We start from the raw sequence: 23,125 nt of genomic DNA on the forward strand, positions 1-23,125 counted from the left end.
TGGGCAAAGTTTCATCCCGAGCCTCCTAGATAGTTGGATGGATTTATTACTTGCTCCAGCAGAGTGAGCAAGCACTGCGTACAGTGTTTCTGTCGTGTCCTGTGTCTGTGTTTATGTCATCCAATGGGAAAACCCTTGGGAAAAACATGTCTTTACGTCACGTCCTGTTTTTCTGTTTACGCCCGTAGCCAATCAAGGACCAGCATTCTTGGTGATGTCACCATCAACAGCCATTGAGGAACCAGCATTCTTGATGACATCACCATCAACACGTGTGACCAGATATAAATAACAAGGTGCAAGTTGGCACATCGACAGAGTGCCAACTTGCCCACCCACATACACACATTGGTGGAATTACAGTTTTGTGATGCTTGAGCGGCTGCATGAGCAACGGATCCTGTGCAGTCTGTGCTGGCAGATGAAACAGTCACAAAGGATCCTGTGCAGCAGTGTTGCATTGGTCATTGCACGGTGGTACCACGCCTTCCCAAGTCTTTTTGAGCAGGAGCTCTCCATTCCTGCCCCAAGTACCCTGATTACTTAGCATAAGAGTAGCTCAGGTTGTAAGTCCACACATACAGTACAAATGGAGCATTTTGGCAACAGACAGTAATGCTACAGTATCCTATCCTATAAGCTGGTCCGTCATTGGCTACGGTTTGGGTGGCCCCCTCTCTGATTGGCTACGGCTGTAAACACAGACGCACAGATACCGCCAGATTAGGCTCGTCTCCAGGATGAAATGACTGAGGAGGCAGATGGAAAATGGCACATCATTGTGGACTCGCTGAAAGACGAGACCAGTATGTTATACCTAATCTTTATAGGTCAAGTTTCTTCTCCTCAAAACAAATCAAACCTCAGTTCGAAGTGAAGCGGTGAACTTTTATTCTATGTTTAAGAATTCTGAATTCTGAATTTTATCTGGAGGGCCGAATTGTCATGTGAAGCTTGACCAATCCTCAAAGTATGGTCTCATTGGACATTTTTAATCATCCAATCATCAGACCGGGACGGACACTACACACATATTCTGGACGTACGGGACAGATAAAACCTGTTCATTCTGGACTGAAATGACCATATATGGACATGAGGGGACACACATGGGACACACATTTACGGACAGATAAAACCTGTTCATTCTGGACTGAAATGACCATATATGGACATGGGGGACACACAAAGCCACTCCTTGGAAGCGGCTTTCCCCGCTTCAGAAATGACAGACAGTACAAAGGCAGGGCCCTTAGCCAATGAGCAGCAGCGTTCTTGGTGACATCACCACCAACAAGTGCGAACTGATATCAATAGTGTGTGTGTGCCAGCGGCTACGTCATTGTAGTCCTTAGAGGCCATCTTTTGGGAAAAAAACACAGGTGTTTCAATTGGTTTGATTGCATAGAACTAATGCTTTACTCCAATCAGAACACCTGTGTAAGGCTGTGTTTACCCAAGAAATGGCCGCTCTTAGAACTACATTTGGCACACCCTATAACAACACCAACATGAAATCTTTTGTAGTATGTTCTCCCAAATCTTCAGATACTAAAGTATGTAAAGTATATGAAATGCAAGAGTCTCAGAAGTAATGTTGGGAGTGCCCGTAGGGACGGTAGGGCAGATTTTTATGCCCACATACGTTGGAGTGCCTGTTGGGTAGATCTTTGTGCCCATACATGGTGTTCCATGCGAGCCCACACTGTTTGGTAGGAACAGTATTTCTAGTTGTTTATATAGCCTAGTAAAATAATATGTATATAAAACCTAAACCGAAGGGGCAGAATTTGCCACTGAGGGTGCTATGCCCCCTCTGGCACCCCTGTGGCGCCAGGCCTGCACCTGATAGGCCTATAGAAACATAGAATGCACTACTTTTTATTTTTATTAATTAGCCAATAATTTGTTTGCATTAGCACCAATGCAATCACTTGTGTCTCCGTTTGGAATCAGTGGGGATACATTTATTACAAACAAATTATTGTCTTAGGAATAAAAAAAATCACACCAAGTGTGAAGTGAGCAGGTTTATGAATTCATTTCATTAAACATCCCGTGAAGCTCGGTCAATGCCCTGCTTTGCAGGACGGACATACGGACGGACGGACATACATACAGTACATACACACAAAAGCCATATGCAGGAGTGGTTAGCACTGCTCATAAATATCCATGAATTCAAGTCTCCCTGAGGTGAGAAATTGATAAACAAAAAGAAAAATATATACATTTTTTTCTTTTCAAAAAGGTGTTTAGAAAGTGTTAAAATGTTTTTTTTATGTGGCCACACCCAACCAGTTCATTAAGTTGTCAGGTGGGTGGTGACCCAGCTGAAGTTAGCCACACCCACAGCTGTTGTTGGATGGTAAAAGAAGAGGGGATGATAATATGATGTCATTAAATCTGTGTATTTTAACTGGGCCTTTTGACACCCTCTATAGGTGGTTAGAGGTTTAGTACCGTCTGCCTTTTCTTGGTTGTCCGGTGAGACTGAAAGATTCTCCAGCTGTTGTATCAGATCACACAATGGCGGCACAGCGCCGTCTGTGGAGGTAAATGTCCTTTGCCGGGTGTGGAGGCAGGTTTCAGATCAACGTCCCCAGTGTTCTGGCGAGCCCTCTCCTCCAGGCAAGCCTCCAGCCTGTCCAGTCCTTCCTCGGTCGCCAGGTCGACAGAACAGACTAGGAAGCGCCAGTGTTCCGCCCAGCGGTGGCCCATCTGGTGTGCCATTTCCCTGCTCGCGCTCTCCCGTCGTGCATGGCGCAGAATGTGTGCGGCAGTTCCGGCGTTGCAGCCGAGTGTGATCTACAAGCTCACAACGGTTGCATCTGCGACGCAATCGTGAGCTTGTATGTCAGCTGTCCTCGGGATGTGTCCCACACATAATTCTACGGTAAATCACCACGGAAACAGGTGGATAGAACTCCTCTGCCTTATGTTCAACTTTATTTTGATTTTATATTCATTTTAGTCTTCGAGTTCCATTAGTTAATGGCTGCCAGTTCCCACCTGATGTCCTGTGGGAGTTCAGACTGCTCCAGACCGTACTGAATAACTGCCAGCTTACATAATGCCTTCAGACTTGGACTCAAGTCTAAGATAAACAGCTCATCTGATCCAAATCCTCCAAAGAGGATGACACGATCTCCCATCATGCAGCAGCTGCCATCACTCATCCTTAAAGGGCCGTTCCCCTTGGGCTTCACCTCTTTCCAGGAGAAGGTCTCTGGATTACATTTCCACAGATCATGTAAGACATCCTTAGAGTTCTCACCACCAAATATGTACAGCTCTCCATTGTAGGTAAAGGCTGAATGACTCCTGCGTACTCTTGGACGACACTGTGCAGAAGGGGTTTTCATCCAGCAGTTGGTCTCTGTGTCAAACACTCTGATGGTGTTGTGGTGGCGGTTCCTCCCTGCCTGGTTACCACAGCCCCCAAATACAAACATCTTTGTCCCGATGATGGTGGCAGAGTGACATGATGAAGCAGGTGGAGGAGTTTCTCTGGTGTTAATTAAAGACCAGACCATTGTGGTGGTGTCCAACTTGTACATGTCATTAGTTCTGGTCAGCTTGTTGTATCCTCCATGGATAAACATTACCTTATCCAACACACAGGCTGAGTGGTCGTACCTCCCCTCTGGAACAGTCCCAGAAACCCTGGGTTTGAACCATGTGTGGGCGTCGACATCAAATGCATAAAGCACGTTGCAGCAACCTGTGTAAGTCAAACCTCCCCACATGTAGATGGTATCTTCTACCAGCACAGCAGTGTGGTACGAGCGCCTGCAGGGAACTTCAATGTGACGTTCTTCCTCTCTTCCTCTTCTTTGCCACTGGGGGCAGCGTCCTCCATCTCAGAGACACTGTGTTGAAGACGTACACATTGATGTGATCCCAAGAGGAACCCCCAAATGAGTACAGCTTGTTCCCGACAGTCACTGCAGCCTGAAGACCTCCACGATCTGGTGCTCCTCTCAGATTCACCGTCCAGTGCAACATTTGACTCACTAGCAACACTCTGAATAAGAACTGATCCTTAGTGTCTTCTTCTGTAAAAGAATGTGTTTTTATAACGTGCTACACCATTTATATAGGATGCCAGTCTATGAGGTCAGTCATCTATGACGTCATTATTGTGACATCATGAATAACCATATTTGGGCAAAGTTTCAGCCCTAGCCTCCTAGATAGATGGATGCATTTATTACTTGCTCCAGCAGAGTGTGCAAGTACTGCGTTCAGTGTTTCTGTCGTGTCCTGTGTCTGTGTTTATGTCATCCAATGGGAAAACCCTTGGAAAAAAACAAACATGTCTTTACGTCGCTTCCTGTTTTTATGTTTACGCCCGTAGCCAACCAGGGACTGGCATTCTTGGTGATGTCACCATCAACAGCCAATGAGGGACCAGCATTCTCAGTGATGTCACATTCACTAAGTGGGACCTGATATAACTAATAAAGCATGCTCAGCTGGCGCACAAGTAGGCCATACATGGCCATGAGTCACCGGCGCCTAACTCTGTCTCCACTAGGGGGAGCACAAATCCAGGATTTTTTTTTTTTTTTTTTTTTTTTTTTGGCGCCGCGAAGCGGCGCCGCGAAAAATCGGTTATTTGCGGTTATAAAGTCGTCTAAAATGGGTCTAAAATGAGTCTAAAATGAGTCGAGCACTGCTCGGACACGCACCGCGGTCCGCGGGGCACCCAACAAGCCAACACACAACACAACACAACAAAACCACAAGTCCACAACCATGACCAAAGATCTGCAACCAGCAGCTAACAATATTTACAAGCAAGCAAGCAAGCATCTCATCACACACACACACACACACACACACACACACACAGAGGAGGAGAGGAGAGGCTGGCTAACTCCAGTGAACAGTTAGTTAAATAAAGCCATGTCTTACCTTGAGAAAATTACAAGAAAATATCCAATTTTATATTGAGGTGCCCAGAAGAAAGTTCCTTGGAGGCACACAACACAACGAGCCATGTCATCCAGCTTCTTTGACAGCGTCAAAAAGTTTAGTTCACGTATGGTAAATGTAAAAGCAATCCACATGTCCTATGGATGTCTGTAGTTAAACCCCAGGTAGCATATTCCACTGTGAAACAACTGTTTCATTCTGTTATTTAGATAAAGCCATGCCATGTTGTTTGTTGTTGTGCAGCGCTCTGTCAGCCGAGGTTCAGACAGTCACTGTGATTGGTTGAGAAACCAGTTGTTACCTTTTCCACTGTTTGTAGCAATAACTTGGCTCGTGTCATGTGGTAACTTATTCAAATAGTCCATACTACTTCTGTGTAGATAACGATGATTTATTACTTCCAGGGCCAGGCAGGAGCATAAACGTCACGTTTTCACTATTAATCCGCTTGTATTAACTTAACTTCTCACTAATATATTCTCCCCAGCAGCATTACACCCGCACATTCACTTCCGCGCTGGTCCCAAAACACAGCGTCAACGTCATCCCGTACTGCTCCTAAGCCCGCCCCCTTAAAGGCACAGGCTTGGCATATAACACAGTAGACCTATACCTCCCGCCCCCCATTCGCTGTGATTGGTTTAGAAGCCATCTTAGCCATACTATGGGTGCTTCAAAGGGTCAAACAAGGCGAATTTCTGACGTTCTTCTTCTTAATCACATTTTGTGATTATATGATCGTAAATAAATAAAAGGAGAGAGGGGGAGCCGGGCTCCCCCTACTGGCAAATAAGGGGAGCCATTGCTCCCCTTGGCTCCATTGAATAGGCGCCAGTGCCATGAGTGCACAAGACGTAAGCTGGCACCTTCCCAAAGTGCAGTCTAGTTACTAACGCAAGCAGAGCGCACAAGTACTGCGCTCGGCTTGGTATGTATGTCGGTGTCTCCTCTTGTTGAAGATCATAGCCCAATCAGAGACCAGCAATCTGGCAACGTCCAATGAGGGACCAGCGTACCTGGTATCTATATATGTTATGTATGTACGTATGTATGTATGTATGTTTGTATGTATGTATGTATGTATGTTTGTTGGGGTCTCCTCTTGTTGAAGAGCGTAGCCCAATCAGGGACCAGCACCCTTTGTAACGTCATCATTAACAGCCAACGAGGGACCAGCAGGGCACATCTCATGGCACTTCTATTTATCTATAGAACGGTTGGAACAGTCGGATCATGTGAAGCGGACATGTTCAAATCTCCTCATGGCACGCTCTGCACACAAGTTCAGGAGGTGTAGTTCCAAGAGGTGTAGTTCCAGATTCTATATAACATTCAGGAGGTGTAGTTCCAGATAGAGGGTAGCACGGGTCCAAAAAATGGTAGCCGAGCCGAAATGGAGCAGAGAAAATTTGGACAGAGCCGAATGGCCCCGAGAAAAATACAGATTTTCTAGCCCCGGCCCGAAATGGATCCGAGAGTTATTGGATCCGACCCTAAAATGGAACCGGGGGGAACGGACCCGATCTGGCCAGGTCTTTGGCCCGAACTGTGTCCGATGCTATATAATGCTTATTTTTCTTTTGAGACTAATAGCCTAAACCAGGGTTCCCCAATAGGCGGCCCGCGAGCCATTTGCGGCCCGCGGGGGGCTACTGTCTGGCCCCCACCAACCCCAGTAATAATGGTATTATAAGAGCAGCAACAACACTAGTATATTGTCGTTGTTGGGTGGAAACCTTGTATGTCCAAAACCGTTCGTTTTGTATTTATCATCTAAAAAAATTACTAAACTAGTGAAAACAGCCGATCTACAAGCACACAACGCCTCGCATTGCCGAGGCGTTGTGTGCTTGTAGATCTGCTGTTTTCACTAGTTTTGTGCGACAGTCTTGTATGATGAAGCAGGGCTTTGCTTTACCAAAAAACGTACACATTTGAAACGATATCTGAACTGTTGCTGGAGTAGCGGAAACGCCACCGTCGCCCCCTGCAATGTTGTGGCCCTCGGCTTGGTACCCTAGACATAATTCGGCCCTTGGGGAAAACTAATTGGGGAACCCTGGCCTAAACACTAGAGCGCAGCGCACTGTAGCCGCCGCTCCGAGGACCGAGAGGTGAGTGCGATTGGGGAGGGTTGCGTGCGCCAGTTCGATTTTCAGCTCAGTCCCAAGCTAAACAATCACAGTGATATCCACAACAAACACCAACCTGTCCAGTGAGTGTGTTACTGTCCAGTAAGTGTCCACGACACCACAGCTCGCATCACAAAACTTTCCTCCTCCTGCGCTCTCGGCTGCCCGTCACAATAATCACAGACAGGGACGTACAGAGAATGTTAGAGAGGCAGGGGCAGACATTTCTAAAAGGGCCTTTTAGAAATGTAACTGAAGGCTGCATTCTCATGAATGCAGCCTTCAGTTATGATATGGAAAGGGCCCGGGGACATTTGCATTTATTTGACCATAGAAAAAAAATGCATTCATGGTCTGAAGAGGGCACTTTTTACAGACGGATAAAAGGGCAGGGGCTCAAGCCCCCTTTGATGTCTATGTGTGCACGTGGCTGAGTGATCACAGACTGAGATGAGACTCAGCTGGCTTGCGTGCGTCGGTGCGTTTGTGTTGCAGATACAGATTTTCACCGACTTTATGTCGCCTGTCCCCGCAGATGATGTCCAGAAACATGTTCCATATAGGCTAAATGACGTTCCAACCTGCATCTTCCAGCCAGGTGGCCTTTGTTTGTGTTTCACCTCGCAAAAAAAGCCCTCCATGATTTTCACTTCAGCAGCAGCAGCGCAACGCTTGAGAACGGGACTCATTCAATAAACGAGAATAGACGATAATATGGATTTGGGAGCGTAATTACAATGCATGTCTCATTAAAAACAATATATATTTTAAAGTTGAAGGATATATTATGTTTAAATCTCGGGTCCTCTCGGATCCTTGTGGGTAAATGCATTTTGGACAGCCCGAACGGACCCGAGGCAATTAGACCCTACCCTACCCTAACCCGAGGGCCAAGTGAATATTTTAGACCCAAACGGCTCGGGTCTCGGGTTATCGGGTACTGGAAGACCCGTGCTACGCTCTAGTTCCAGATTCTATATAACATTCAGGAGGTGTGGTTCCAGACTCTAACATTCAGGAGGTGTAGTTCCAGACTCTATATATCATTCAGGATGTGTAGTTCCAGACTCTATATAACATTCAGGAGGTTTAGTTCCAGACTCTATATAACATTCAGGAGGTTTAGTTCCAGACTCTATATAACATTCAGGAGGTGTAATTCCAGACTCTATATAACACTCAGGAGGTGTAGTTCCAGAATAGTTGTCTGGCTTGTACACAAACCCTCACTTATTCTTTCTTTTGTAATTAGTATTTTATTAATCTTTTTACACTTTTATTTTTACAATACAACAGAACAACACAAAATAACAACCAACCGAATAAAAACAGGTCACTACAGTCCACAGCAACACCTCTTCTGTCCTGGCACAAGATAGTTTCAGACGGGGGTCTGCAACCAGAATGCATAGCAATTTGGGGGTCCTTGACATGAACATATTTTAGATCCACTGAGATCCATTATATTCATTTCAGTTCCGATACCAATATTGCATTTATTCATATTAAGGCAGATATTGCTGACGTTGATATGATGACCGATTAATCGGTGCATCCGTATGTTCTACACCAGTAGAAAGTAGTTTGGTGATATATCACCAGTTTGGTGCTATTTTCGGTAACATTTCGACGCCAGTGGTTTGGCAGCCTCGGATGCAGGCATCTAATTCACCCTTTGTCAAGTCCCGCCCGTTGTCCCGCCCCTCTTCACACCCATTGGTTGCTGTCTCTTGGTGGGACACTCCATCCACTACCATTGTAAATCAGTTGCTTTGTATTGTTATTCTGTGTATTCAATTCTCATTTCAAACTTGGTTTCAGTAAAATGGAGCTGCTCAGTGGCAGTATAGTGACTCAGCATGTTTTTATTTCTCCAAGAATTATGTTTTAGCAAATTCAACATAAAAAAGGCGGAACCAGTGTGGGACAAGGCAGATGGTTGGTCAGTCAGGGACGAACCAGAAGGCTAACAAAGGGTGAATTCAAAAGGAAAAGCCTGGAAAATCCCCCCAGTAACTGTGGTTCAGCCAATCACAAGCTGCGGCCGTTAAGGCACGGCCTACGGACACAATATTCTTAAGCCTCTATCATGGTCCAAGGTGAAGAGCCAGTGTTGATTTTGTCGACTAAAACTATGATGAAAAATGTTTGTCGACTGCGTTTTTTTCACTGACGAAAACTAAATAAAAACTAATCTTTGATGACTAAAACTAAGATGACTAAAACTATATTGACAATTTCGTCAACAAAATAAAAACTAGACTAAAATGTTCGGGAGGGACTATCGTGGAGAAGAGAGTCATTTTATGTTTGGTTGCTCTCCGGTGTTACATGCTGAAAATAGCAGATCTACAAGCTCACAACGCGTCGCAGCGCAACGCGTTGTGAGCTTGTAGATCTACTATTTTCAGCACACAACCAAATGTAAAATCAGTTACTACGATGCCATCAAGGCCTGCCAAAATACATTTCAGTTGTTGATTTAGTCGCCTAAAATCTAATGATATTTAGTCGACTAAAATTATACTAAAAATAAAACTTTTCAGGTGACTATAAATTATGACTAAAACTAAATGACATTTTATTCAAAAGACTAAGACTAAAACTAAATCAAAAATTTCTGTCAAAAACAACACTGGCTATCACCTAAAAATGTATAACAAAGCCTAGGTGATAGCTAGAAAACAACACTGCGGTGAGGTGATAGCTCTTCGCCTTGGACTATGATAGAGGCATTAGGATGACAAGGGGATAACCACCCTGTTTCATCCTAGGAAACATTTTAATTGTAATTTTGCGCATATAAAATATATGTAGCCGCTCAGATATCTTATTTTACATCGATATTGTGCATGTGAACTGGTTTGTTTATGTTTATATTCATTGGAATGATCAAAAGGGCTATGATTTTGTCAGTCGTTTTCCACCGCGGTTGGCAGCAGCAGCAGTAGCAGAACAGCGGACAGGCGCAGACAGAGGGGGGAGGGGAGGCCCCAGATGATTAACTTAATGTGCAACATTGTTTTCTCACCCAACTGTAAACAAACCAACATAAAGCGTATATAGATAGAGGGTATCTTCACATTTCTAAAGTGCCAATTTAAGGACTATTTAATACATCTAAAATGGCAAATTAAACATTGTCCAAATTGTCAAATATATAGAGGCAGAAATTGTGAAAATAGCCGATCTACATGCTCACAACGCTGATATTCTCGGTAACATTTCTACGCCAGTGGTTTGGTGATATTCTCCATGTTGGTTAGAACCATATGGCGGTATCTTCGCTCCAGCGTCTGCATGTATTCCAGGTAGTCACAGACCCGGAACCCCCGGATCGGCTCCTCCTAGAGGGGAGACATGGAACAACAACACAGGACGTCCTATGTTAGAATTGGCCATTGGGAGGGGCCTCTGATGTCACTCTGACTCAGCCATAACCTTGTATATAAGGAGTTCCCAATGCAGCTACGCCCATATATGGAGTCAATGTGTCGTCATGGCATAAACCACAAACACATTAGTCAGTCAGACTCAGACAGAGGGGTACAACGGGCACTCTGACGATGCCCCCATCACTATGACCTCACTCACGCACACGCACGCACACTAGGGCATTCACAAATAATGATTTTTAGTATTCGAATTATTCAACCTCAAAGTATTCGAATAGTCGAATATTCGACAGGACTGTCCAAACTGTCAAATATTAAGTAAGCAAGAGGCGAACATTGTGAAACACCTCGCAACGCGAGGCGTTGTGAGCATGTAGATCGGCTATTTTCACAATATGTATCTGCGGAACCGAGTCACATTAAATGTAATAGCTACAATTCTCTCATTTGCAAATCCCGCCCCATTCTGCCCTGTTACTATGGTGGTACAGATGACCCTGGGCAGATTGTTTTTATAGTGGCAGTGAATGGGGGGAGAGGGTATTTTCATTGCCTCATTATTGCAATGTTTTTATAGTGGCAGTGAATGGGGGGAGAGGGTATTTTCATTGCCTCATTATTGCAATTTAAAGTACCAAAGGAAAAACATCTAGGTGATATTAATAAAAAGGGAAGACAAAGGTACAGTAGTTACATTGCAAAACAGGGGGTTTCCCCCGAAAATATATGTTTTAATTTGTTTAATCCCAGTGGGACAGAATCACCATTGCAGATTCTTTTATAGTGGAAGTGGATGGGATTTTTTTTTCATAGCCTCATTACAGCTATATAAAGTACCAAAAAAAACACATCTACGTGATATTAATAAAAAGGGAAGAAAAAAGTACAGTAATTACATAGCAAAACAGTAGTTTTCCCCCAAAAATATATGTTTTAATTAGTTTAATCCTCTGGATCAGATAGAGGACACAAATAGAAAGAGAAAGCGCAGTGCATCTTGGGTAGGAAGATGACAGACAGATTATAGTTCTACTCACATAATAGGCTGGCTTTCGTAATTCTGCCCATTTAAAATATATGTACCCAATCATAACTCTTAGTTACATTGATAAGGTCCATGTGAACTAGTTTGTTGAAGCTTATTCATTATAATGAGCGAAATCGCTATCACCTCGCGCGGCCGTACTGCACGAACGCCGTGCTCCGCAGAGCGGACCGTTGTTGAAAGCCTGAAGCAACATTCTCCACTGCACAAACTCCACCCCCGATAGCAAAAAGTGAATGTTTTTTTCTGGTTGGCCAGTCAGGGAGTCTCAGGGACCAATCAGAAGGCTGACAAACGGTGGATTCCAAGTGTTTGTCAGGGTGGTCCCCAGTTCAAATATGTTTATTTTGGGGGTCACAGCCTAAAAAGGTTTGAGAACCCCTGGTATAGAGCATTAACAAATTCACCCACCAGGGGCACTGACAATTTTTTTTTTCTTTTTAAGCGCATATTCGACTTCGGTGAACAACGTCGAATAGTGACTTTGATATTCGATTATTCGAATATTCGAATATTTGGTGAATGCACACTAGTACTCAACAGGCCTGAAAGTCAAGGCCTGACCCTAACTGGGCCCTAACTGGGCCGGCCTGAGGCCCTACCCAGCCCGACTAGTTAGCATACATTTTAGGCCCTACCCTACCCTAAATGTCAGGTTCGGGCAGAATTTGAGAATTCTAATGCACACACACGTACGTACAACCTACACGCGCACGCACGCACACGCACACACACACACACGCACACACACACACACACGCACACACACACACAAACAAGGCGTGTCACCTTGAGGTGCAGCTGCAGCTGGCTGCTCTGTGCTCGTTGGAGGATGTCTGGCTGCAGGTGTTTCATCAGAGACACACACAGGTACACCTGGTAGTCTGTCCCCATCAGCGTCACCACGGCAACGTACTGACACACCTCTGACCAGTCCACAAAGTTCCACAAGACCTGGTCCAGCCAATGGATGACCATCTGGACGCGCGCGCACGCACACACACACACACACACACACACACACACACACACACACACACACACACACACACACACACACACACACACACACACACACACACACACACACACACACACACACACACAAAGCAGTGGCGTCAGTTCAGCAAAAGCTAAGGTATGGCAACATGACTGGTGTCAAGACGCCAGTCATGTTGCCATATCTTAGCAGCAGGCACGATAAATTAGTCCCCCCCCATGTCAGGTGAAAAGAAGCGGCTTGGACTCCTCATGCATAGAAGGAAGCATGAGCTCAGTTCGGGGCTCTCCCCAGGTTGGCAGAGGGAGTGTAGCGCCCAGGATTACATGATTAGATCATTGGCACTGCAGGGTGAAAAATGGGTTACAAAATCGTGGGATAAAAATGATGAAAGAAGAAAGCACTGGTAGAAACACTCCAACACTGGAAGCACATCTGTACTAGGGCATTTATGACTTGTGATTTTTGTAAGTTGACTCGACTCAGTAAAAAGTTGAGTTGAAGTCGACTTTATTGTTTGATGACGTCATCACAGCACACACGACCCCCTAATTATTTTGGGGGGTCCCCAGATGATTAACTTAATGTGCAACATTGTTTTCTCACTCAGCTGTAAACAAACCAACATAAAGTTTAAGTGTATAGAGGGTATCGTCACATTTCTAAAGTGACAATTTAAGGACTTTTTAATACCTCTAAAATGGCATCTAAACATTGTCCAAATTGTCAATATAGAGGCAGAAATTGTGAAAATAGCAGATCTACATGCTCTCAACGCATTTTTTTTTTTTTTTTTTCAACTTCGACTTTCGACTTTCTCTGGTGGGAGTTGACTTGTTTAATGAAGTCGACTGAGTCGACTTTTTCGTTAATGCCCTAAAGGCCCTCTTACATCTAACAACTTTGAAAAGATTTTGGAAAGATTTGGAAAGATTTCTCAAAGACTACCCTCTCACACGCTAAGATTTGAAAGACTCCCCAAAGACTTAATGATGATTTTTAAAAGATTTCGGTTGTTAAATGTGAGATGCCTCTAAAGATTTTGTAAAGACTGGTTCAAGATCCCTTTTATTTACTGAAATAGGCCTACTATAGCCATGCCCATGTGTTCATATTCCTCTGACAAATTATTGTCAACTTCTTATGTTTGGAATAATGTACTATTATGATACGCGGTGAAATAAAGGGCTGCCGTAGCCGCACCAACAGCTACTAGTGGCGAGTCGACCAGTCTGGCAGGCAGCTCAGTGTCTTGGAGAATTAATGGCTTTTATTTTGGCTCAAAGCGTTCTGTTTTGGTTGTTACGTCATTGTACTCGACATTCAGTCAGACTCAGCCCCGATTTGTGAAAATATCAAACCAGTTTAATATTCTCGTAACAGAATCTGGGTCTCAAGTCGGGGTAAAAATCGAGTCGGAGCACTACCTCACATTTAACGATTGAGTAACAACCGAATCACGGGAGCGCGCCGGGACTCGTCTCGATTTTATTACGACTGAGAAATCTTTTCTAAGTTGTTAGGTGTAAGGTTAGCTTTATCTGTACTCACGCATGCACGCATGTTAGCCAGGAGTCATCGCCATGCTCGCTTGTGGTGGACATTTTTATTTAGTTTTGAGCGTGAATATTTACGTATTAATATCTTTGCTTTTCTTTCACATGCAGAATGTATACCAAAACGGTTTAGGCTGAAGCCAATGGTTTATTCTGACTTCCCTTTTCACGTTATTTAAAATAAATAATAAAACAATCAAAAATTAAGTAAACAAGGAAAAACAAACAAAAGAAAAGGACAACAGGAAAAACTGATCAATCTGATCACTCAGGAATAAAATGACATATTTTAGTTCTACTGGATCTCTTCTCCGTCGTGCGTGCGCGTGCGTTGTGCGTGCGTGCACGTGCGTGCATGCGTGCGTGCGTGTGCGTTTGTGTGTGTGTGTGTGTGTGTGTGTGTGCGTGTGCTACCTGTGAGGGGGCGTATCCGGACATTCTGAAGGCACTGTGGACCAATGGGAGCTCAGCTTTCAGGATCAGCTCCACGTAGTGGGCGGAGCACCAGTAGACCGGAGACATCCCAGCCCCGCCCCCCTGGAACACAGCCAATAGGAGAGCAGCTTACTAACACAGGGATGCTGACACCAGCCAATAGGAGATCAGCTAACTAACACAGGGAAGACTCCACCTAAGCCCATAGCACTTACCGTAGCACTTGCCTATACCCTCAATGACCATGAAGTAATTTAGATTGCATTTTTAAATTTTACATTTTAAATGTTAAATTGTAGATCTGGTAAACCTGCCGTTATGACCTTGTAGATCTGGTAAACATGGAACTGACACCAGGGATAGAAAGTAACTTAAAGGTACCTTAAGAGGTACCATATTTAATAAGGGTGCCGGAAAAAATTTATATGAATCGATTATCGGTTTCAACACTAGCGATAAGGCCGCATCGATGCGCGTTTACCCGCATCGGTCCAAATCGCGGCCGTATCGGTCGATGTATCGGTCCTAAAGTTAATAATCGGATTAACTGGATTTTAGCATTAAATAATTAACCTGCTGTGAAATTCTGAACTTACTTACTCTGCGTTTACTGTTACAAATCATTACTTCAAAAGTGAGCGCTGCTACACAGTCAGTGCTGCAGTGCAACGAAAAAAAAAAAAAAGAAAAAGCTGCCTGCTGCTCTGTCCTCCGTTAGAGCTGGGTTTCTGCGTACTGCAGTCACTGTCCTGCGGGAAGCCGCAGATCTATAAGCCCACAGCCTGTTGCATGTGGATGGGTTGTAAACTTATAGATCTGCTACTTCCGACGCAGCACACTCGTGCGTGTATGACGCTAGCAATTGCACGACACACAGCGACTTGTAAACAAACCAAAACGTGGTAGTTCCATATAACACTATGGATTATTCCAGTGGAGAAATGCAACGTTTGGAGTTTATAAGAATGCGACAGTAATGGATTGGATAACACTTTTCCCAGTGGAACCATCAGAAGTCCCTGCACTTCGACAGCAAAGGTAATAATCACAGCATCAGCTTTTATTGCAAAGGGCTTCTATAGAGTATTGGTTTTCAAAGTGGGGTCCGGGGACCACCAAGGGTCCTTGAGGGAGTTCTAGGGGGTCCTCGGCGAAATGATAGGAACCAAATGGACCCTTGGGTATGTGTAACTCAGGGGAGTGTACAAATGGAACCAAATGGACCCTAATGGGTCCATTTGGTTCCATTTAAACTTAAGACAAGAGCCTGATCCATGTCAAACTGGGGGTCCTTGACATTGATTTTTTTTTTAGAACTACTGCAGTAGAGCCATAAGATAACAAGAAGACATGATGTGTGCCAGACTTCAAATGTTGCACTTAATTTATACTGCTGTTGTTCACTGTTGTAAAGTGGATCTTTTTGAAATGATCTTATTGACTGAATAACAGCAGGCTCTTTTACTAGTTTTATTTGGTGATCTGATCTGTGGCATTGCTGAGGATTGATCTGATCTGTGGCATTGGTGAGGATGTAATATTTTAGTTTTTCAGTGTTATTATAGCAGCTTTGCAAAGTACAATTATTGCACTGTACTGAAGCCTGAAGGGCCAGGCCTTTTGTGTGTTTGTTTTATATTTCTCCACCTGACCAACTGTAACTGCTAAAGTGAAGCTCTTTGAAATGGGTGTGTGAGACAGATTTTCAAACCATGTCAGTAGGCTTTGTAGTTTACATTAATTATTTTGTGTATATACATGTCTGTGTCTATTTAGAATGAACACAACAATGACATGATACTAAAATGATTTGTCATCCATCTTTATTTACAATTTTCTGTTATTCCTTGGTCTTTTATGAGATATCCATTATTTGAAGTGTCAGCAATGCTACTTTATAGATTATAGCTTCTTAACCCATTGAATGCCATTTCAAGATGGCCCCCAAGTACCAGACTGCCACTATCCTAGATTTCTAGTGCACGGATCATTTTTTAGTGCACGGATCGTGCACGCCCATGCACCATATATGCATCATATGTGTAGTACTTTTTAACAGCTTTCAAACAAAAAAATCCGCTTGGAAATCCGTTCAGGCATTCATGAGATAGAAGCCTTCAAAGTCAGACAAAACAAACACTGCCACCTTCCTAAATTTCGAGTGCACGGATCAATTTTAGTGCACGGATCGTGCACGCCCATGCCTAGATCATGCACCATATGTGTAGTACTTTTTAACAGCTTTCAAACAAAAAAATCCGCTTGGAAATCCGTTCAGGCATTCATGAGATACAAGCCTTCAAAGTCAGACAAAACAGCCATTTTTGACATTTTGAAAGATTTTGTTTGTTATGGGGCTAAACATGCAATTTCGCAATTGCGATCATGACTAATACATTTGAGGCATTTTTAGAAATTTTTTTATAAAAAAAAAATTTGAAAAAAAAAAAAAATATATTTTTTTTTTTTCTTTTTTCAAAATGGCTTCCAACTCGGGAAACTCGGGCTGTGGCAGCCTGGGACTACTGTAATAACTCGTGAAACTCGTGCCTTGGCAGTCAATGAGTTAATTGAATGGAAAATTAATTTTTCATTAAACGTATGTATCAGATTAGGGATGCGGTATCGGTACTCGTGGTATCGGTACTCGACCCGATACAACCCTATTTTGCTGTACTCGTACTCGCCAGATACTTCTCACGGCAGCGCCCGATACTCTGCTGGGGCGTCACAAGGGGGAGAAAAGTGGGACTGAGCTACTAGGGCTCAAGGTGAAAGCCAGGGCCTTAATTATTTTATACTTTTGCTATTGAAAAATAGCAGATATGCAAGCTCACAGTGCCGCACTGCGAACGAGGCACCAGTGCTCCAACGATACAGCTGCGACCACTTAAAGGCATCAGCATCACGGCATGCCTTGTTGCGCTAAACTTACCTCTAAAGTTGAATCTCTTTCATATATCCTTCACCACCTCACGCAAATTGCAAAGTATAGGCTACTGTAGGTAAGTTAAACTTCCCACTAGAAAGCTGTGTGTGTGTGTTTGTTTGTTTGTCTCTGTCGCTCTTGTCTTGCAAGCTCGCTCTCTCGGTGAAGTGTGTGTCTGTCTGCAGGGACGTGCAGAGAAATTTTAGAGAGGCAGGGGCCTTTTGGTGGACAATTCTCTTGAATGCAGCCTTCAGTTAGTTATGGTATGGAAAGGGCCCGGGGACATTTGCATTTTTTACCATAGTAAAAAAATGCATTCATGGACACTTTTTACAGACTGATCTGGCAGGGGCTCAAGCCCCCGTTGATGTCAAATTGTCAAAAAGACGATTGATTGAAGAGAATAGAGATTCTGTGGGCTTCGCCACCTAGTGGTGGAAGAAATTACCTCTGGGAACTCAGATTGCTGTGGGCTAAATCAATGAATGCATTTCTGAGAATACCAGAAAAAAATAATAATTTGACATTATGTTATAGTTGCGGAAATTGGATAATATATTTTTTTAGAGAAAAAAAAAAAGCGTAATTTAAATACATTTTGTATTATTAATTGTACTCGTATCGGTACTCGGTATCGGCGAGTACTCAACATGAAGTACTTGTACTCGTACTCGGTCAGCAAAAAAGTGGTATCGGGACATCCCTATATCAGATCACACCGTATCGCATCGAATCGTATCGAATCCAATCGAATCGCATAAAATTCCACAAAATCGAAATCGTATCGAAATTGCACCGAATCGAATCGTATTGAATCGTTCTGTATGTAAGCTGTATTGTCTCTGAATCGAATCGGAGCCTATGTATCGGATACGTATCGAATCGCCTTGTAGGGATGGATACACACCCCTAACCTTCAAACATGTTTGGTGTCGTCTACTCAACCCAAACAGTTTTTAAGTTGCTTGATTCAGTATTTAGACATTTGATATCCATTTTAACAGACACGCCCCCTTCCTATACAAACCCATTGTAAGTTCAAACTCTATTTTAACCATGATAGATCCACTGAAAACAATTCCTATACAAACCCATTGTAACTTCAAACTCTATTTTAACCATGGTAAATTCATGGAAAAAACCCGTTCTTGGTTCTAGTAACTCATATTATCCTTCTAATGCATGAGGGAGCCATGTTACTTTTTTATACTATTTTATAACTTTTTTCATGTATATAAAAAAATATTGTGTTAATGAATAATAAGTGCTAGTACTCACTGAGTGCAGTGCCCTGGCTGGCCACAGGAAGGCAGAGGGCAGCAGAGAGCAGAGTTTCAGGAGAACGCGCAGACAACACTCCACGCGTCCCCCCATCATGATGAAGACGGTGGAGACCAGCCAATCATGGCCCGGATACACGTCTGGAGGAGGAGTCAAGGAAGCCAGGTGGGAGGGGCTTGTTGGTCCATGCGCGTCTTTCTGACGACATCTGTGTCTTTTTACCCGTTGTCATTGTCTAATGTAATCCTGGGCGCTACACTCCCTTTGCCAACCTGGGGAGAGCAACGGACTGACCTCATGCTTCCTTCTTTGCATGAGGAGTCCAAGCCAATTCTTATCACCTGACAGGGGGGAGTTTCCACGGTTGGACGTAGCGCGTGGAAGGAACACGTTATTCCAACCAGTTCCTTTTCCCCTCCATCAGGCGCCCCGGCTGGCCAGGGGGAGGCAGTATAGAGACCAGGATTACTGCATGTTTTGTGTGAGGGTATCTACCCTAGGAGACACGGGGAGAACATGCAAACTCCCCACAGAAAGGCCCTTTGGCCAACCCCACCTAGGGTGTAGGCACTGATGACGCGGAGGAGAGAACACGCCCCCAGCGTCCCCCAGCGGGAATCGAACCCAGGACCTTCTAGCTGTGAGGTTCCAGCGCTACTGACCGCATATATGGTGTAAATCAGGGGTCTTCAACAGGGGGTCTGGGACCCCTAGGGGGTGCTCAGAGTTACTACAGGGGGTCCTCCAAATCTTTGTGTGATAGAAACCTTTTTCTTCTTTTTTATATTAACCACTTGAACCCTATATCGTCCATATTCTGAGCCAAAAATAGCAGATCTACAAGCTCACAACGCCTCACGCTGCGCTGTAGATCTGCTATTTTCTGCAAAGACGTTTGGTGTAGAGGGGGAAAAAAGCAGACTAAGTACAGAGTGAAATGTCGAGTTATGTATTGACGATTCAAGTGGTTAAATACGTATCCGAAAACACAAATTGACATGAGTCCAAAATACACTGATGATTGTGCTGTCAAACAATGAAACTATATGGAATCTATGAACAGGTTGTGGGGGGTCCCTGCTTCATCTCTCTCTCAACTAAGGGGTCCTTGGCCTGAAAACGTCGAGGACCCCTGGTGTAAATGGTAGGATACTGGTTTTGCTGTGTTGTGAGGACAGGAACAGCTGACAGTGTTTAAGCAGCAGACTGAGACCTCGTTCAGCGTCTTCTGGAAGCAGCCGCAGATACCTGCCATACCTGTAAACACACGCACACGCACACGCACACGCACACACACACACCCACACACACACACACACACACACACACACACACATTTGATGTATTACCTTTGAGATCCACAGTGTTGTTTAAAACAGGGGTTCCCAAACTTTTTTGTCTCAGGGCACCCCATAAATATTTTTTTAATCCGAGGCACCCCTACCTTATCATTTTCACTCACAGCATATCGTCGTTGACGGGTGGAAACCTTGTATATCCAAAACCGTTCGTTTTGTATTTCTCATCTATAAAATGTACTAAACTAGTGAAAACAGACGATCTATAAGCACACAACGCCTCGCATCGCAAGGTGTTGTGTGCTTGTAGATCGCTTTACCAAAAGACACCAAAAGACATACACATTTGAAACTTGGAGATACAAGGTTTCTGCCCAACAGTGACGATATTTTAGTGAGGAAAACGTTGAGATAATAAATTAATAATAATAATAATAATAAATTCAGAATATTATCGAATGATCTCGCGGCACCCCTGGACTGCCGTCGAATGATTGTGTTTCGCTGGCTCTAGCGGGAGCTGTGCCTCCGCCTGTTTATGATCCGTTTCTGAAATGAATCCGTTCTCGACACTGACTCATTACTCTGTCAGTGCTCTGTGTCCCGCGACTGCGGACTGGATCCCATCGTTCATTTAAAAGAGCCGTTCAAGAGAGCAGAATCGTTCGCGAATGTCTCATCTATACTGCACGCTGCCGAGAGACGGGGCAGAGTTGAAACAGCGGAGATGTTTTATTTGTTTTAACGGCGTGTTATAACTCTATGGTTGTACACTGCTATGCAGATAACATTTGTGCTCGCGCACCGATATCACCGAAAACACTGTGTATTCAATTCATCTTAATGTATTATTGTATTATGTTGACGTGGTTTAAAGCAACACTTTTTTTTCTTTTCTTTTTTTTTACACAAAGTAGACTATAAAACGATTCGTCGACGCGTCGGAATGAACCCCTCGACTCGAGTCGACTTCAAAAATCCTGAGTCGAGGACAGGCCTAAACAGGTGTTCAACTGATCCAGTCCAGTGGAACCACTGATCCAGTCCAGTATTTCCCAAACATTCCAGCTCAAAATCCAAAAGGATAAATTAGACGTTTGCCCTGGAACCAAAACTAGTGAGAATAGCAGATCTACAAGCTCTCACATACCTGACACACAGGTTGACTCCTAGCTGCTGGACATCAGACAGGACAACACCGTCAACACTCTGCTCTTCAGCTGTAAAACACACGTGCGCACAGACACACACACGCACACACACACACACACACACACACGCACGCATGCACACACACGCACACACACACATTTAATCATTAATTTATGTCCACATAGGATTTACAAGGACAAACATATTACAAGGTGCTGTAAATAATGTACAGCAAATCAGCTAATCTTGGGCACATAACCCATTACCCACACCCCCAATTCAAGGGTACAAGTAGCAGCGCCTTTGTCATATTTGGCATAGTAGATAGTAGAAGAGATTGCACAGAATCTTGCAAGCCGTTTAGCTGCTTTATTTGGCATCCCAAGTTGTTTGAAGCCTCTAAAAAAACAACCTATATACACGTCCAATGCTGCCTTTACTTTCAATCCATCCTGATACATCTGGCCTAGATATGGCCTACATCTGGCCTAGATATGGACTACAACTGGCCTACATCTGGTCTACATCTGGCCTATATCTGGTCTACATCTGGCCTACATCTGGCCCACATCTGGCCCACATCTGGTCTACATCTGGCCTACATCTGGTCTACATCTGGCCTACATCTGGCCTACATCTGACCTACATCCGGCCTTTATCTCGCCTACATCTGGTCTACATCTGACCTACACCTGGCCTTTATCTGGCCTACATCTGGTCTACATCTGACCTACACCTGGCTTACATCTGGCCTACATCTGGTCTACATCTTTGCTGTAGTTTGCTGTACACCCAGGTCACATTGGCCAAGCTTTGTGTGACGCTTAATGAAATTAAACTCATAAACAGCATCGCTCACTTCACGATATGTGTGATTTTTCTTTTGGCCATCTATAAAATGACAGCTCTGAGTTTTTTTTTTAATGTTTTGGACAGTCACAAAATGTTGAAGCTGGCCAAAGCTGGAACTGCTGGCGGGGTGAAAAATACATGCACGAGCAAAAGAGGGGTTTGCCATGGGGTTCAATAGACGCCGTTCGACGTTAGTGGCGTAATTCTCCCTTTTGCAAATCCCGCCCCATTCTGCCCTGTTACTATGATGGGACATTTGACCCTGGGCAGATTGTTTTTATAGTGGCAGTGAATGGGATTTTTTTTATTTTTTCATAGCCTCATTACAGCTATATAAAGTACCAAAGGAAAAACATCTAGGTGATATTAATAAAAAGGGAAGACAAAGGTACAGTAGTTACATTGCAAAACAGGGGTTTACCCGAAAATATATGTTTTAATTTGTTTAATCCCAGTGGGACAGAATCCTCTTTGCAGATTCTTTTATAGTGGTAGTGGATGGGATTTTTTTTTTCTTCATAGCCTCATTACAGCTATATAAAGTACCAAAAAAAACACATCTACGTGATATTAATAAAAAGGGAAGAAAAAGGTACAGTAATTACATAGCAAAACAGTAGTTTTCCCCCGAAAATAAATGTTTTAATTAGTTTAATCCTCTGGATCAGAGATAGAATAGAAATAGAAAGAGAAGCGCATTGCATCTTGGGTAGGAAGAGGACAGAACTATAATGTTTCTCCTCACATAATAGGCTGGCTTTTCGTAATTCTGCCCATTTAAAATATATGTACCCAATCGTGACTCTTAGACCATTGATAAGGTCCATGTGAACTAGTTTGTTGAAGCTTATTCATTACAATGATCGCAAACGCTATGGTCGCGAGCGGCCTGGCCGTGCTCCGCAGTGCGGACAGCCGGTGAAAGACGGCTGCCACTTTCTCCGACTGCAGAACTCCACCCCCGCTTGCAAAAAGTGAATGTATTTTTCTGGTTGGCCAGTCAGGGAGTCTCAGGGACCAATCAGAAGGCTGACAAACGGTGAATTACGTCTCAACGTAACAAAAATCGTCTCATCCAGATGAGCCAATTTCCCCCACAATGCACCTGG

The 23,125-nt window shown here is 43.8% G+C and overlaps 1 protein-coding gene across 1 annotated transcript in view; it reads right to left on the reverse strand.

The window, feature by feature from the left end:
• Positions 1-10,201: 10,201 nt before the first annotated feature.
• The window catches only part of tbc1d32 (TBC1 domain family, member 32), an 81,813-nt gene continuing 68,889 nt past the window's right edge, over positions 10,202-23,125 (reverse strand). The window contains exons 30-35 of the mRNA XM_080744668.1: positions 21,163-21,188; positions 19,868-19,971; positions 18,712-18,854; positions 14,484-14,606; positions 12,303-12,491; positions 10,202-10,420 (exon numbers count right to left, since the gene is read on the reverse strand). Of these exons, the coding sequence (XP_080600794.1) occupies positions 10,301-10,420; positions 12,303-12,491; positions 14,484-14,606; positions 18,712-18,854; positions 19,868-19,971; positions 21,163-21,188 (705 nt within the window). The 3' untranslated portion in view covers positions 10,202-10,300. The remainder of the gene's footprint in view (positions 10,421-12,302; positions 12,492-14,483; positions 14,607-18,711; positions 18,855-19,867; positions 19,972-21,162; positions 21,189-23,125) is intronic.

The sequence above is a fragment of the Nannobrachium achirus genome (genome assembly GCF_963921795.1).
Source record: "Nannobrachium achirus genome assembly, chromosome: 16".
In the NCBI taxonomy this organism is placed as follows: domain Eukaryota; kingdom Metazoa; phylum Chordata; class Actinopteri; order Myctophiformes; family Myctophidae; genus Nannobrachium; species Nannobrachium achirus.